The sequence below is a fragment of the Microtus oregoni genome, unplaced genomic scaffold (genome assembly GCF_018167655.1).
Source record: "Microtus oregoni isolate MIOR12 unplaced genomic scaffold, Mior012 000004F_ref0000308, whole genome shotgun sequence".
Taxonomy (NCBI): Eukaryota; Metazoa; Chordata; class Mammalia; order Rodentia; family Cricetidae; genus Microtus; species Microtus oregoni.
The window spans coordinates 16900407-16918340 of NW_024543063.1; the positions used below are offsets into that span (position 1 = coordinate 16900407).

Sequence of the window (17934 nt, forward strand, 5' to 3'; positions counted from 1 at the left end):
AATAAGAACTTTAATGATATCATTTCAAACCCAATGCTTACTTGATCATATGGTAATATAGAACTTCCTGAATCTCAGGGTAAAACTTACATCTTGATTGGACATATCCCAGTATGGTCTCTCTCCATACGACATCACTTCCCACATAACGATTCCGTAGCTCCATACGTCACTGGCCGACGTGAATTTACGATAGGCAATTGCTTCTGGTGCAGTCCACCGGATAGGAATCTTGCCACCCTGTGAAGATTCCAGCTGTGGGTTATTTCCTAACTTTCCCAGTGATGTGCCAGCCACTTTTGTTTCTGAGTGCTGTGACTCAAGCAAGCGAGACAACAGCATTCCTGAGGTACTTTCGGTAATAACAGACTTGTTTGAGTAAAGTCTTCCAGGTTGAGGCAATTCTCATATGTGTTCGTTAACCACAGGGAAGTGAACGAGTGATCTGTCTAATTATTCTCTGAGTGTTGCTTAGGGCAATATTCTAGAAAGGAAATCTCAGGTTTTACATAAATACATATGTTATTTGGAGCCTATCAAAGGATATGCGGCTTACATTTGGTTTTCCTCCTTCCTGCATTCTCTCCTTCACCCTTGTAAAGGGAGTGCTTAACACTGCATCAGAAACAATGAACAAAGGAAGCCAAGTTTGGGCATTTTTACCCACCACACTGTCTCCCTAGTCTTCTGTAGCATGACAAACATACTCAATACATAGAAAAGGCAGTAGGACCTTCAAAAAAGTATTTTTTCCATGAAGTGAAGACTATTATTTAATTAAATTACTTAAAATGAAAAAAAATCAAATTAACCAGAAAAAAATAAGATGTTTTCAAAAAAAAAAAAAAAAGCAAAAGCTACACTAAGCACCCTCAAATGCTTCTTGATTACTTTCAAGTGTAAAAAGTATATATACTTTTAGTTGAGTTTCAAACTTCCTGAGGTTCTATCTGGAGGAAGGAACTTGGACATAGATCCACACATGGCTGCAGCAACCATTATTTAAGATTGTCTCGGCTTTATTAGGGCTTATTCATCAGATAATAAATTTGCCTGCATTGCTTTCCTGCTGTGTGGGTCACTGTGCAAACCCCATATACTGTGTTCATACACCTTATCTACAGATGGACACAAATGCTTTCCTTAAACATTTTGCTGAGGGATCTATGTACATATATCTTTCTAGAAGCCTCTATAACTTTTCTTCTCTTCCAAGATTGACGACAACAATAGCAGATCTCCTGAGCTCACCAAAGATGTTATCGGAAGCCAGAAGAGGATCTGCATGAATGTCGGAATTATTTGAGGACCGTGTGTTTATTCCTGCAGAATGGTAGCTTCTGATCATGAGGCTAAGGTAGCACACATCCTGACCCTACCCTGAGCACGCCTCACTGGATCCTAATCCCTGATTTTCTATTGGTACTAAACTGAAAGCCATTAAATATTGGGACATGCTCTATAAATTCTATACATCCATTCCCAAATTCATTAGAAATATTCAAGTAGAAATATTGCTAAAGCTTATCTAGAGGCAGGAAACTTCGCCCCCGCAGAACAGAAAAGAACCAAGTAGCAGAGCTCAGGCAGGAAAAGGAGTACAGAAGAAAAAAGCAGAAAAATAAAAACTTTAGCGTTGCAGGGATATATATTTGGCACACGGTATATACATGCATCCATACACAATAAGTCATCCAACCTGCTGATTTTCATAATAATGTATCATTTGTGGAGTAAATTGCCTTTGATAGTGGCTTCTGATTTGGCTCAGTTTTAAAGACACTCTCTTGTTGTTCATAAACACTTTGCCCAAGAAAATTTAGGAGACAGAGAATTCATTTTGCTCGTAACTTGTGGCTCTACAATAGCTTTGTGCTAGAGTGGGCCTCAGATGGCCTCCTGTTCTAAAGGAGGTTTAAAAATGCATACAGAAATATGGAGAGGCCTGAAGGATAAGCAAACTTGAAGAAGAAAACAAGAATTGCGAAGACTTCTAACAACATTGCAACGACAAGGAAGGGATCAGTTTCATCTGTGCGGACGCCATGCCAGAGGTAGCAAACGGTCCTTACCCTGGTAGTATAGGCCGCCTCGGGATCGTCCTCCAGCACCCTGGACATGCCAAAATCAGACACCTTGCAGACCAAGTTGCTGTTTACTAGGATGTTCCTGGCAGCCAGGTCTCGATGCACATAGCTCATATCAGATAAATACTTCATTCCAGACCCAATGCCACGGAGCATGCCCACCAGCTGAATGACTGTAAATCGGCCGTCGTTCTTCTTCATAGGAAGAGAGAGAGAGAGAGGGAACAACTCCATTAGCATCAGGCCAAATCAATTATCACCAAGCATTTATTACTGCGTTCTCTTGGAGTATCTGTATCCAGCACGCAATGAAACTCGGCATTATTTCCGGGCCCTTCTGAGCAAAGTCACTAATTCACGAGCAGAGCGGGGCCGACTTCCTGTGATAGATGGAAATTGTCCAAGTATAATGAATCTATGGCTCAAAGAGCTCCACGGTGTGAGAATAAATCAAATACCACCCTCATTGCCCATGGATTATTCAATAGCCTTAAGAATCACATCATATTCCATTTCTTCTCTTCCTGAACCCTACTGAAAAAAATCCCACCTATGCAACGGGACAGAATGTACACAGGGAATCTGTTAGCTGCGGGATACTAGTATTCCTCGGTTCATTAGAAAGTAGACACGTACCCTGAGAAACGCATCCAAGGAGCCGTTCTCCATGTACTCCGTTATGATCATGACTGGTTTACCTAGAGTTTCCAAAAGAAAAACAAAAGCCCTTGATGAGCCGTGCAGTTAATGAGATAAAAATGGGCTGTGCAAAAATTTTACTGCCAAGACACCTGTCTTGTGCGATCTAATTTAATTAAAACAAGCCAAGCTTATGCCTCAGCTGTGGGAAGCGAGGAATGAAATATTCAAAGGACAAGTAGGCTTAGACTCCATCTGGAAGGTTAACCCTTCGGATGGCTTGTTGACAGGGTCCTTAACGAAAGTGGCCTCTGGTACCCAGGGATCACATGCATGGATAATTGCCCTCTTAAACAACAGATGAAAATGATAAATGGGCAGGCATGTTGGAATGTGTGTGTGTGTGTGTGTGTGTGTGTGTGTGAGAGAGAGAGAGAGAGAGAGAGAGAGAGAGAGTCTTTAGAGAGAGAGAGAGAGAGAGTCTTTAGAATAATTCATTGATTTTATCCCCAGAAGGGCAGCTTGTGTCACGCTGAAGTCTATGGACAGAGAACGCTTCTTCTTTATTTAGAGAAATTAAGTTTTGTAGGGATGCAGTAACATTGAATACTCCATTATGCAAACATTCAACCTGAAACACACACCATCTAGAACTCTGCCCCCTTCTCTTGCTCCCGTCCTTGGCTCTGTCCTTTCTCATCCCTTCTTTTTGCCTCCTTTAACAACTTATCTTAACAAATAAACAAGTCCTTTTTTCAAAGTTAGTTTTGATTCTCAAGCTTTTTGGTTTTTTCCTAGAGAAAGAAGGAACATGAAGGTGACTGGGTAGGAAGGTAGGGAGGATCTGGAAGGAGTTGAAGGAGGAGAACAAATATAGTCAAAATGTATTGTATAAAATTCTTAATAAAAATAAATTAATTATAAACAAATAAAATCTCCAAATAATTTCATCTGAGACAGGAGATTGAATTCAGAGTATTTGACCAAAATTGTTGGACGGTCTATGGGGACTCAGGGGCCAACCTTTGTCTTATTTTACTTCTCCTGGGGACTTTAGGAAATAACCTTTCTTTACTTTTAGTCACAGGCAATGAATCAGGTCTGAAATTCCTTCTTTGTAAGGGGTACTGTTGGCAGGGGTGTGGGGGGCGGAGTGTCAGCAAATGCAGCAACCCTGTTATTTTTTTTTCCACTAAGAGAACATGTGGCACAATACAGAGCAAAAGATCCCCTCCGATGAAAATAAAACCTGAGCTGATGAAAATATTTACTTTTATTGTTCTTGCTGGCTAAACTTAGTGCGTTAGTCAGAAAATGGGCTGGGATATCTCACTACCAAAAAAAAAAAAAGCACTCCTTATTCTATACTGGTATACTCTCAACCAAAAGAGGCAGTGTTTGGGGCGGGAGAGGGGAGCACGGGATGCTCTCACTTCCGAGGCAAAACTTTCAAAGGTTTTAATTTCAACGAAGTCCAATTTACTCTGTTGGCTTTGTATGTGTGTGCGCGTGCGTGTACACGTGCACGTGTGTTTACTGTCATGCCTAAGGCATTATTTCAGAGGCAAGCACTTTCAACTAGAGAACGGCCACATTCAGATTTCCAGCGAGGAATGGTCGCTAAGAACGCTTCTGGTTTCGCTGGAAAGGGTCCTCGGGAGCGACTTTCTCAGGTCGTGTGAAGGAGGTGAGGGCTTTGCCGAGGAAATTTGCCCTCTGCAAGTCCTTGGACACAACAAAATCACCTATCATCCTGCTCAATCAAAAGATACTTTGTCAGCTAATGAGGAAAAGTGGCCGTCCCAGCCAAGTGTTAACACCTAATTCCATTTCCCTAGTTCCCCGGAGTTCTCAGACAAGATCCGAGAGCGGGGTGGGGGAGAATTTATGATCCCCGCAATTTAGATAGTTTCTCTGGGAACTGGTTGGTTATGAAAGCCCATTCTGATTGGGCCCTCTCACCTAGTTCGACCCTCTCCACCACTTTCTCAAACTCCAGTATTCTCCTGTCCATTTATTAAAAGCGTCCATTCGTCAGAACCTTTAAGAGAATACCTTCCTCCACAGAAGGGCTTCTAAATTGAGCTGGGGTCTGCTCAGGAATGGAGTCAACTGCTTCCCTACAACAGACAGGGATGTGAGAGGGGGGGATAACAGAAAGGGAGGGGACCCCAACAACTTCTCTGGTGGAAATTTTTAAATCATTCTAATTCAGCGACAAATGCATTATGCAAATGAACCCAGCCGTTTGTAACAGTTACAGCTGTAATAGCTGCGGGTTTTTAAAGGCGCGGTGGGACTTTAACACAAAGATCCCGTTTCTTCTCTCTTCGGCAGAGGTGCTATGAAAATCACTGTCTGCGGCAGGAAAAACACCGGAGTTGAACAGAGCCCCCTTTCTAGAGAAGGGACCTGCAGAAGTATTTAACGGCAATGTTATCTTTTAATTAAAGTAGTGAGGGGCTTGGGCAGCTTTGAAGGCCACAGGCAACAGAAAAAAATATCCTGTCTGTAAAACCAATCTTAAAAAGCAAATAGAACCATTCTATGCTAATTACAGCCTTCACCTGAGGTAGAAAATTATTCGTCCTAGGATCAAATTTCCTCTTTTGAAAAATTCTCTATGTGAGGGACGATGAGCTCCTTCAGCCATGAGAGCACCCGAGAACACTTAAAAGAGGTGTGTGCTTCATTCGCCACTGAGCAAACCACACTAAATATTTTATTTTCCCCCCAAATAACCTTGCAAGGCAAGTTTTATTTATCTCCATTTTTATAGACGAGGAGAGCAAAACAAAAAACTGACCAACCCACCAAAGCCCCCACCAGCAGAATTCTGATAGGAGGGAGAGCAAACGCTTCATCTTCGGGTCCGTTATTCTCAACATGGGTCCTGGACATGTGGTACTGGTATATCACCTTCACCTAGTCCTTTAGGGATGTAAGCTTCTCCCCTAACCCCCACCCCTGCCCATTCAAACTTCTTCAGAGGAGTCCCAGGAAACTATGGTAAAAACTAGTAGGAAACATTTTATTACATTTATTTGTTTAGGGTCATGGGGGGGGGGCATGTACGCCATGGAGAACTTCTCCTAAGGTCAGAGGGCAATCTTCAGGAGTCAAGCTCTCTCCTCCAGCCCTGTGGGTTCCTGAGATGGAACTAAGGCCACAGGGTTGGCAGCAAGCACATTGACAAGCTCCTGAACCATCATCTTGGTACCCATGCCAGCTTCGATTTGAGGTGCTTGCTTTCATTTTATTTTTTTAAACAAAGTAACCTTCTGGTTTCTCCTTCCCAGCAACTGTATTTTGTGGCTTACTATAAACGTTTCCATTTTCCAAGGTAACCCACTCTAACCCCCTCTCCGTTTCTCACTCACTGAAGCAGCTATCCGGATCCTTGCCACTTGTTGATTGACAAGCTTTTCACAGGCATCTTAAATCAAAGAAGAGACACCTTGGCTTCACGGTCAGAGCCCCAGGCTTACAAGATCCTTGACTTGTACAAACCGGGGCTCCTGGAGGAGAGCCACCTTAAACACACGCTGCTTCGGTGCTCTCTTCCGTGCGGGACTTTATAAGCCAGTCCTAGCCAGCCGTGCAGATGTACACAGGGTTTGCTTCACAAAACGCATCTGTTGAGCTGTGTCGAGCTTGAACTGAAGCGTAGTTCACAAGCTCAGTGAACGCTAATGGGCTAAACTAGGGAGGGTCCAACCAGGTGTTACTGTGAAGAGGCGCTGAATGGCCACAGCCATAAATCAGGCCCAGCAGATGAGCGAATCCCCCCCCCCACCCACCCACCCAAAGAATAAAGATTCCCGAGTTTCGCTCTCTGCGTCTGGAACCCAAGCTTCCAATACAAGGTGTGTGTGTGGCAAGCTTTTGTTTTGCTTTATATAAAATTCATTTCCTTTACCATCTGCTTGTGCCTACCCTGAGATGATCAGTTTGGTCTAGCAAAGATCTGAAAGACGGTGCAGCGTATCCAAAACTCTGCGGCATTAATTTGCCCCAAATCTCACGCAAGCTGCCTTGGAGACGGGGCATCAGCTGCAGTCACAGAACCATTTAGGGCTGACTGAAAGATTAATGACGGGTCCTGCACTGCACCGATTTCCTCCTATTAGTAATCAGTGGGCCTGTGCCATCTGTCAATTCCCTAGAAGGAAAACGTGTGTTTAATTTCCCTGTGACTCTCGACTTAGCTTTGTAGAGGGGGGATGACCCACATACATTTGGTGACAACGCCTTCCAGGTGGATTATGTTTGGGTGGTCAAACTGGCCCATGATGCTGGCCTCGCTCAGGAAGTCCCTCCTCTGCTTGTCAGTATACCCAGCTTTCAGGGTCTTGATAGCCACACAGATCTCCCTCTTGCCTGGCACCTTGAGGCGCCCACTGCAGACTTCTCCAAATTCACCTGTGGGAGAAGAATTCCAGATGCACCAGAAAGAAACGAAAAAACCTTCATTGTATCAGGAACTTAGCTAGTGAGCCCCAAAGGTTATTTTATTTAGTAACCCCCCCCCCCCGCACGCCGCCACAAACACACACACACAAAGCCTAGGCACTATTCTTAGAGACTTCATTTTATCATAGGAAACTCAAGCTTAAGGTAAACCTAGTGAGTCTTAAACATTCTGGTTCAACTAATCTGACTATAGATCTTATGTGTTCATTTAGTTTATCCCTATGCTCATTTTCATGAAAATAAGTACAAATTTGTACCAGAGTTCCTTACAGACCATCACAATCATATTCTGAATGAGGAAATCTCAGTGCATAATATTTACATATATAGACGGACGCGCAATACGCTCACTCGTACATGCGAATGTAATTGCGTAATTTACATAACTATTTAACATTCACAAAGGAAGCTGACTTATTGGCTAGACACTCAGACACTTACCAACTCCTATGACTTTTTCGATTTTAATGCAGGAGGCATCGATTTCTTTGGCAAATTCTCGAACTGCCTGGTTGGGGTCTTCATATGTAAAGGGGTCCACATAAGTTCTAACACCTACAGAATGAACATGGGATAAGGTGACTGGGCGGATCCCAGGAAACACGAATAAACATAAACGGGCGAGGTCTATTTAAAAACAAAAACAAAACAACCAACCCTTCACATTGGAACAGTTGGGTTAGCTATATGGCCGTTGACATATGAAAATGTTTAAATTCTTGCTCTGGTTTCCATTAGTGGGTAAACAAAGAATTTGCTAGCTGCTTAAGACACTGCATGCAGTTCTACTGTCTTCCTGGAATGGACTCACACTTCAAGGCTAAGAGTTTAAAGACAACTCATCCCTGGAGGAAAAGCGAATCTCTCATCAGGAAATTCAGGATGAGTTGGCTGAACACTTTCTCGCAGCCAATGGCTCCTAGCTCCAATCGTCCTAACACTAAAGTCTTACCCCTCATTTCAAGTACTGTCTCTTATTGAAGACAACAGGTGCTCTCCCATTCCACAGGCCCTGTCTATAGGGTGTCACTTCTCCCCCATATCTAGACCAAATAAAATACATGACCAAAACTAAACAGGCTACTATGAAGACTAGATTAGTGTACACAGGAGGAATACTGGCCTCTGGCTGACTTGAGAGCAAGGAGTCTAAATGCACCTCCACTTGCATTCTGTTTGGGAGAGGAGGTTCAGCGGGAGGTAATGCTATCTTCTAGCCAAATGTCTGACTTCTCTGAATATAAGCACCCACGTGCCGCGCTCGCAAACAAGTTGAGATGTGAGCTCGGAGGGAGCTGGTGACATGCCATTACCGACAGTTTTCTACCTGCCTCTGCACTGGGGACTTTATGTGTGATGCCAGCCGACCAAATCTCCGTGACTTTCCTAACTTGTCCATCTTTCTCCTTTTCTCTTCCTTGGTCTTTACGAATAACTGAATAGGTTGGAGTTCTTTTCACATAGCAGTATCTTGTCATCTCAAAAAATAATGCTGGGTCATCGGGCTTCTTTTAAGTGTTTTCAACTACTTAAATCAATTTCTTTTTTTTTATTTATTTATTTATTATGTATATAATATTCTGTATGTGTGTATGCCTGCAGGCCAGAAGCGGGCACCAGACCTCATTACAGATGGTTGTAAGCCACCATGTGGTTGCTGGGAATCGAACTCAGGACCTTTGGAAGAGCAGGCAATGCTCTTAACCTCTGAGCCATCTCTCCAGCACATTAAATCAATTTCTTTGAGCTGACTCATTTGAGCCCATCTGTAACAGCAACATCTAGAGTCCACTAACACATTTTTGATGGCTGTCATCCCAGCATCACCTACTACCATTACAGAACCTCTTATTCTTTTATCAATCCCATACCCAAATTGTTTTGCTTATGACAATAATTACCTAGCCTGGTCACTGATGGTGGTGCACACCTTTAATCCCAGCAAGTGGATCTCTGGAAATTCAAGGCCAGCCTGTTCTACAGAGCTAGTACCAGGACAGCCAAGGCTACAAGAGTAACCCTGTCTTGAAAAACAAGAAACAAACAAACAAACAAAAAAAATCAAAAAAAAAAAAAACCCTATCCATTACTTCTTGCTGCCCAGCTGCAAAAATGAGCCAGCTAGACGAATGCTTTTGCAGAGCAGAGGATACAATAAGCAGACACTAAAGAACTTCCTGCCTTTAACCTCACTTGGCATAGTCTAGAAACATCAGTTACACTTTGACAACCTTGAAGAATGTTATTTGGATAAGGCATATATTGTACAAATATTAATAGACACATTAACCAACATTTCTAAGTTAGAAGACACAAAGCATGCTCTAAAAAATGATATTACTTTTGGAACCAATTCTATACCTTGATTCAAATGTTTCTCTTCGTCTGCTTCTTGTTTTGCTTTGCTGTACTTACTCCGTCTATTTAAAATTTAAAAAAAGAAAATCATTTCCAACATGAAACTTGCAACAAAAAAGCTGTAAGCAAATTCTTCCCGACCACAACAGAAGTCGGGTCGATAGGTGATGTGGGAGTGATTTCTTTCTAATCTGTTGCTTTCATTGGTTAATTAATAAAGAAACTGCCTAGGCCCATTTGATAGGCCAACCCTTAGGTGGGTGGAGAAAACAGAACAGAATGCTGGGAGAAAGAAGCTGAGTCAAGGAGTCACCATGATTCTCCCACCCAACACAGCCACAGGTTAAGATCTTTCCTGGTAAGCCAACTCGTGGGCTACACAGATTATTAGAAATGGCTTAGATCAATATGTAAGAGCTAGCCAATAAGAGGCTGGAGCTAATGGGCCAGGCAGTGTTTAAAAGAATACAGTTTCCGTGTAATTATTTCAGGTAAAGCTAGCCGGTGGCCGGGAGCTGGGACGCCAGGCCTGCCACTCCTCTCAACAGATAGGCAGTGCACATTTCACACATAGGAAAACTGAGGCTTTGGAGAGGCAAATGAGAGAATGTTACCTCATGTTGAGTCGGATTTACAAACTTAAGCCACCAGAGCTCAGAATATCTGATTGGCTACTTTTTCCTATATAACCCTATTATCTATCTATCTATCTATCTATCTATCTATCTATCTATGTTTCTGTATCTATCTCTGTATCTATCTCTGTATCTATCTCTGTATCTATCTCTGTATCTATCTATCTATCTATCTATCTATCTATCTATTTATCTATCTATGACCTCTGTGTGTGTGGAAACATGGATGGGCAGTCAAAGGACATTGGAGAGTTGGTTCCTTCATTCCACCATCCCATGGCTTGTGGGTTTTAGGGATAGAACTCAAGCTGCCTTTTCATTCTGAGCCACCTTGCTGGCCCTGCATACATATTATTCTTAATTAAGTCTCGTCAGTGAAATGGCAGTAATGTTTAACGTGTGATAGGTAATGAACAACACATCCTGTTGCTATAATCACGATAATATCGTAACACCTCATTATCACATTAGGTTTCAGTGGTTGGGGATTTAGCTCAGTGGTAGAGCTCTTACCAAGAGCAAGGCCCTAGGTTAGGTCCACATCTGGGGATTAGGGGGAGGGATACACTCTATAGCATACTAATATACCCAAGATACAAGTGACATTCTAGGAAGCAAATGTTTGCTTTGTACTTAACTATATTTCAATAGATTTTGTAGACCACTAGGTCTGTATAATTCTCTTCTAATAGAAGGTACCCAGTCTCAGAGTTTGCATACTGTCTGCCCATGTCCTGTTGGAGTTAAGATTTGTTGCTGTTTTTGTTTTTATAAAGCTTTAGAAAATATAAATCTTTAATACATATAAATCTTGAGTCAGGAAAATATGAATTACTTATACAAACTGGAAAATCAACTCGAGACTCGAAAACTAAAAAATCTTAAATATATAAACAAATACATACACACAAATATATGCGTGTGTAATTTCGTGACCATGTGTGTGGTTCCGGGAATGGAACCCACGGCCTTGCACAGGCTGGGCCAGCATTCTATACTGAACTATATTCCTGGCCCTTAAATATATATTATGTAGAATGAGGAAAAGTTATATCACCTAAAATAAAACAATTAGAAAATCAACTCATTTGATTATTACAGATCTCTTCACTTTGGGAATAAAACGTGTTGATGTATGACTCTGTCATAATGTAAAACTTCCAATGAAATTCATCATTGTTTTGAGTTTCAAAGGCGAGGTAAGGCTCACTAAAGCCACTGTGTTTGTGTTCCAATAGGCAGAAAGGCAGGCTAACTAACACCCCAGAAGAGAAAATACAGAGAAACCAAAGGCGCTAAGCAGAGCAAGCGGGCAGACAGCCCACCTCTGGCAGCAGAGCCCTGGGCACATGCGCAAAGTTTCCTCCCACAGCCTCTCATTTGTCAGCTCCGCAGGCACCAGCTCAGCAATCAGACCCTCGGAGCCCACAGATGTTCCTCTACGTGGCTAATTCCCTCGCAAATAATGATACCTTGTGCTCTTACATTGCATTTAAGTTTTCAAAGTCGTCTCATTACATACATTATCTCCTCCCCTAACTGTTTGCAAAGCACAAGCCAGCTTAACAAAACAGAGACCCTAGTTACCGCCGTTAACTGCAAAGTGCATATTTCAGTACCAAATAACAGCCTGTGTTTTCCTTTGCAGTTAGCTTTCCAAAGGGTCCTTCAAAGGGTCTATTACTTAATTGCTTGTTCACAACAAGCCTATGAAAGGAATCAGGTGGAAACCACATGTTCAGTTCCATTGTACAGATGAGGACCTGGTACAGAGGAGGACTCAGAACCAGGGGCTTCGAGTAAATCACTCACATCCCCTCTTGGCAAGTGCAAGGATTTGATAGGTGCCATGGTCTAGCCCAGACTGGCACAGTGCTTCTCCTAGAGGAGATGAAGTTACAAGATAAATGACAAGACTTAATAGTACATTTAAAGGTAGTGATTGATTGTGTGTGTGTGTGTGTGTGTGTGTATACACGCACAAATTTGTGTTGACGCCAGACTACAACCTTTGGTACTATTCTTCAGCTACTATCTACTTTCTGAGATAAAGTCTCTTTTTATGGCCTGGGGCTTTCTACCTGTCTACCTTGTCCCTGCCCCCTCAAACTGAAGTACCAGCATACATATTGCCATGTTGTCTTTCATTTGGTGCTACATGGGTTCTAAGGGTTGAACGAGGGTCCTTGTGCTTGCAAAGTAAGCAGCTGACCAACTGACAGAGCAGAGCTCTCTCTCCAGCCCTAATGGTGCGTATTGTATCTGCAAATCCACAAACCACATCCTACTGCTCTTAGAAAGCTATGGCTTCATCAAAAGCTTAACAAATAGATTCAACAAGGTGAACAGGAAGAACTTTCTGTGGGACGTGGAGCACCTTCTACCCTGCCCCCTCCCCTGTCCTTTGTCTCTCTTTTAAGGCTGGTAGAAGGGCTTTAGGGCAGAGACTACAAAAACAACATTTTGAGTCAAGAAATCACCAGGACTAAGACCTTGGGGATAGGCTATCTTATCAGAGCTCTAAAGGCCTTATCTGAAAGCAAAGGACCAGCTTTTAGACCATTTTAGAACTCCAATAGTGACATTAAGAGGGAAAAATACATAGAAGAAAGCTTTAGTCCAGGCCCTCCTTTATTTACCTTCTGGAGGCCCAACACGGAATCAGGCGCAAGCTAGAAACACATTCTGCCCTTGAGTCATACCCTCGAGCTCAGGCATCCAGTTGAAATTAAAGAGTTGGCTTAAAAAACAAAACAAAACAATGGATACCTACGACAGAGAACCAGTGGCCTCAAAGAACCATGAAGCATGACTGTTCTCACATCAAGCACATTCATTAACAGTGGACAAAGCCAGAGGAAATACAAAATGACAGAGGTCATTAGTGATAAGGCGGGCCCTCCCATTCCTTCCTCAGGCTTGCCATTAAATGAGCGCGAAGGTGCGCACTGAAAGATCTTTCTAACACGGTGTGTCATTTGGAGTAGAGGACTGTACAAGGGTACAGGGGATATTGAGAAAGAAACACGAGGATTACTGTTCAAAGGCTAATTGCAGCCTATTAACGCTCTAATAATACCTTGAAAACAAAAATGCCTAAGTTCTGTCCCACCTCAGTCACCTCTGACCCTTTCCCCTGGGCTCAGAGTAGGACAATGTGGCTCATTATTATCCGGGGAAAGAAAGACCATTGAAGCTTACTTTGGGTGAGCCCTCCTGAGGGGCTAAGTCTAAATTGACATCCCAGACAGATCACCTGAATGGCAGAAGCAAGGCTTTGTGAGAGATTTTTTTCTAATTACAAAGATGTGGACAAGGCGATTAGCAAGGGGGAAGTAGTAGAGTGCTTTCTGAGAATGGTCCAGAAGGAAACATGGAACCTTGCCACGGAAGGCGTCCTGGCAAAGGGCCCCACACTGCAGGTGAAGCTTTTGAGTGAATGCAATCCTCCCTGAAGTCCCGGGGACTGACTAATAAGGGCATTAACCATCCCCAGAGGGAACAGCAGGAAACTGCCCCACCGACGTACCCTGGGCACTCAATAAAATAAATAAGAGGACAGGAGTGTGGCAGGGGCCTCCCATAAACCTTGCTTTTATCAAAATACTAACTTTTCCCGTCAAGTGGACAGGTTTGATGGATGTGGTTCCCTGTTCCAAAGTTAATTAGTAAAAGGTAGGTAATTTATTCACTCGTGCAGATTAGAGACGAAGCAGCAATGAGGAACACGGCTCCTGTAGAGACCCTTGCCAGAGATTCCTAGCCAGCATCCTTCTTCCCCGTCCTCAGGCCGCCACTGTTCCCACATCAACTGGGAACATCATCAGCTGGCTCCTCCCCAGCGCATTTTGATAGAGCTGGAATTGAACTTGTGGGATTGCTTGCACGTTGCTTATTAGAAATGTTTTTCGCGGGATCATTAGCCTGCGAATTGTGGGACTATACATGACGTCATGGCAGCCTAGCTGGGCAAACACTGAAGTGTATTCATTTCTCTGGGAGCATAACATTCCAGAGAAGCGCATAGGAAAGGCAGACACAGGTAGAGCTCTCAAAGTGGACCATGTTAACCTTGGGTAGAAGACAAACTCACTCTGAACTTGGTTCGTGCATTCAGAGATCACAGGTTGATTCACAGAACCTGATAAACACACCAAATATCTTTCGGCAGATGCTAAATTGTTTTCTTTAAAATCGATTTGGTTGTTTGTAATCTGGTTAAAGGGCCATTTTATAATGCTTACAGGAATGGAAAGCCAGTAGCAGTGGCTCTCAATGTTAGGACATCCTGAGAAGAACAAGCATTTGGCCATCAAGTCATGCTGTGTCTTAACCAAAGAGTCTTTGAACCCAAGGACTTGTCGCGTATTTCAGTCACTCTCTTAATACTGTTTCACACATTTGAACAATAAAACATTACTGAGGGCCAGCACGATGACTCAGTGGGTAAGGGCACTGGCTACCAAGCCTGGGGATCTGAGTTTGATTTTTGATACTTTTGTGGTATGAGAATAAGATCAATTCTTGCAAGTTATCCTTTGACCTGCTCATAAGTGCTGTGGCATACATGTGCGCACACACACACATACATACATACATACATACATACACACACACATGCTAAAGAAATAAATAATTGTCAGAGAAAAAGAGTAGTCTAAAACAATCTGAATTCATTCAGTGTGGGTGATTTCAAAGGTGAACTGAGAAAATCGTTGTTATCACAGGGGAAGGGGTTGTCAGAGAAATTTAATACAGAACCCATCATTACTCTGGGGGGGCCTGGGTTTCAAATTGCATTTAATGACACAACTATCAACAGTCCTTTGAAAGAGAAGCTTAAAACGCAGCAAAGAAAGTGGTTAAACTAGGGACCAATAAAAACACAAACATGTAAATTGGGAAATGGTGCTTTGCTCTTCAGAAAATGCACGTGTATAGCTTGGGATAAAGCTCTCAGGACAATTTCCGGTGTCTCATTCATAGCAAAGCAAGATGGTCAGGTGGTCCGGAAAACCGATACTCTCCCGAAATGACAACCCAAGCACAGATCTCCAAGGCCATAAGTGTAAGTCAGAGGCTGTCCAGCCAGGGTACTGGGTAAAGGCATCTGCTGCCAAGCCCAGTCACCTGAGTCCGATCCCCAGAACCGACATGGGAGAAGACAGCAGACTTTTGCAACTTGTCTTCTGACCTTCACACACATAAACATACACAATAAATAAAAACGGGAAAAATTTAAAAGTCAATTCATTTATTTTCCGGGCGGTGGTGGTGCACGCCTTTAATCCCAGCACTTGGCAGGCAGAGGCAGGTGGATCTCTATGAGTTCGAGGCCAGCCTGATCTACAAGAGCTAGCTCCAGGACAGGATACAAAGCTACAGAGAAACCCTGCCTCAAAAATAAATAAATAAATAAAATTAAAAAAATAATTTATTTACTTGACATTATGTGGGTTGTAAAAATATATCTCAGTCAATATCCTTTGCACGGCTGGACAGTGTTTAATGTTGACCACATGTTGAATACTTAAATAAAATCTATAAATGCAGTAATTTCACTCATTGACAGAAATTCCTAAATGCTTACACATTCAACTTGGCCAAGAGAGAAAGGCAGGAGGAAGGAAGAAAGGTAGGAGGGAGGAAGGAGAAAAGGAAGGAGGGAAGGAAGGATGGCGGAAGGGAAGAAGGAAGGAAGGAAGAAAACACCGTTCTGATAGAAGCTGGAGCTGATCCTGCTTACCTCAAGTTCAGACTTTTCAGCACAAATTAAGTGGATACAATAAAATAAATAAACACTGTCACTACTTTAAAATCTAGCGACATGCCAACTGTGGGCCTGAGGCAGTTTCTCCTTAAATAACAAATTAGCAAGAAACAGGTTTTCTCTTGGTGACCTCAGAAGCTCTCGGGTCTTTGTCTCCCTCTGTGAGTCCTTTTCTGTCTACATCTTTAGAGACCTCACACTCACACACCAACAACACAGCACCTGTGCGATTCAGCTCAGCTCACAGGGGCTCTACTTCACTATGGGCACAGGCTAGCCCACACCTCTACTTCACTATGGGCACAGGCTAGCCCACACCTCTACTTCACTATGGGCACAGGCTAGCCCACACCTCTACTTCACTATGGGCACAGGCTAGTCCACACCTCTACTTCACTATGGGCACAGGCTAGTCCACACCTCTACTTTACTATGGGCACAGGCTAGTCCACACCTGTACTTCACTATGGACACACGCTAGTCCACACCTCTACTTCACTATGGGCACAGGCTAGTCCACATCTCTACTTCACTATGGATACAGGCTAGTCCACACCTCTACTTCACTATGGGCACACGCTAGTCCACACCTCTACTTCACTATGGACACACGCTAGCCCACACCTCTACTTCACTATGGACACAGGCTAGTCCACACCTCTACTTCACTATGGGCACAGGCTAGTCCACACCTCTACTTCACTATGGGCACAGGCTAGTCCACACCTCTACTTCACTATGGGCACAGGCTAGCTCATACCTCTTTCCTCAGCTTCCCCAGTGCCGGATGACGTCATGCCTGGTTTCTAGAATGATCCTTTCTGACATCAATGTTCTGTGGCTTTCAGAAGCAAGCGGCAGTGAGTGACAGGCAAAGAACCTGGATGGGCTCAGATGCTCAGTCTGGGGCTTTCTCACACTGCTGGCCAGGACTACTTTGGGGTGTGACTTCTACCTGTCATTTATACTCTAGCTAAAACCCTGGGCCTGACTCTTTGGTCTGCGGTCCCTGTCTCCTCTCTGCTCACCTGTTGTTGTCGTAGTTTAACACATGTAGCTGTCCCAGATAACAGAGCGGACGGCCTGCATGGGGAGGAGAATCAGCTGAGCGAGCATTCTCCACGCGGGCCTGTCAACTACCTGGCTCCAGGCAGCGCTTCTCCTGACAGCTTTACGGCCGGCACTAAGGAAGAATCAATATGAGGGCAAGGGGCTGACATTTCATTTTCTAAAAAGTGATCCATTGAGGACCAATCACCAAGCAGTGTTTATCAGCCTTGGGAAATGACATTTTTTTTTTTAATGGAGGAAGAGGGGCAGAAATCATCACTGGGTGACCCAACAGACTCAATTCTCTAAGGGGAGTGTGTGGCCTCATAATTGGAAATCCCATGCATCCCATTGCCACACTTCTCTTATGTAAGACAGTGATCAATAAAATCACAAAGGGAATTAAGTCCTCAGACTTGAGGCTGCTGTGTCCTACAGCCCCCACTTTTAATAATCCTGTCTCCCTGCATTAGAGTGCCGTGGGTGTTCTTTCTTCTCATCAAAGCTGATCTTAGAAGCGGAACATCCAAGGGGAGTGACTTATCTCTAATTGTTTAGTATGACTGCTGTGTTTGGGGACACTTAAAAAGATATGGAGGGAGGGAGGGAGGGAGAAAGGAAGGAAGGAAGGAAAGGAAAGGAAAGGAAATCTGCAGAAAAGCTAGACCCCAACTGCAGAATGACCCCAGTCGGTGCATACGTCAAGTGTTGGGAACGCGCATGCGCCGCTAAGCATCACACAGTGGCCAGACCTCTAGCTACTGTTCCCGAGGCAGAGAGGCCTTTTATGCTATTCATTCATTTCTCCCCATTTCTGTACTCCCTGTGTTTTTAGTTGAAACACTGAAATATGCACCTAATTTAAACAAATGTTCACGTAATCTCTGTTGTTCTCCCACGCGATTGGAGGAGTTGGGAATAA

General features: G+C 43.4%; 1 protein-coding gene across 2 annotated transcripts in view; it reads right to left on the bottom strand.

Annotated features, from left to right (window-relative positions):
* The window catches only part of Epha4 (EPH receptor A4), a 145736-nt gene that overhangs the window by 12911 nt on the left and 114891 nt on the right, over positions 1-17934 (bottom strand). For both annotated transcript variants that reach the window (XM_041649623.1, XM_041649624.1), the window contains exons 9-14: positions 9561-9619; positions 7641-7754; positions 6963-7148; positions 2724-2785; positions 2073-2282; positions 91-240 (exon numbers count right to left, since the gene is read on the bottom strand). In XM_041649623.1, the coding sequence (XP_041505557.1) occupies positions 91-240; positions 2073-2282; positions 2724-2785; positions 6963-7148; positions 7641-7754; positions 9561-9619 (781 nt within the window). The remainder of the gene's footprint in view (positions 1-90; positions 241-2072; positions 2283-2723; positions 2786-6962; positions 7149-7640; positions 7755-9560; positions 9620-17934) is intronic.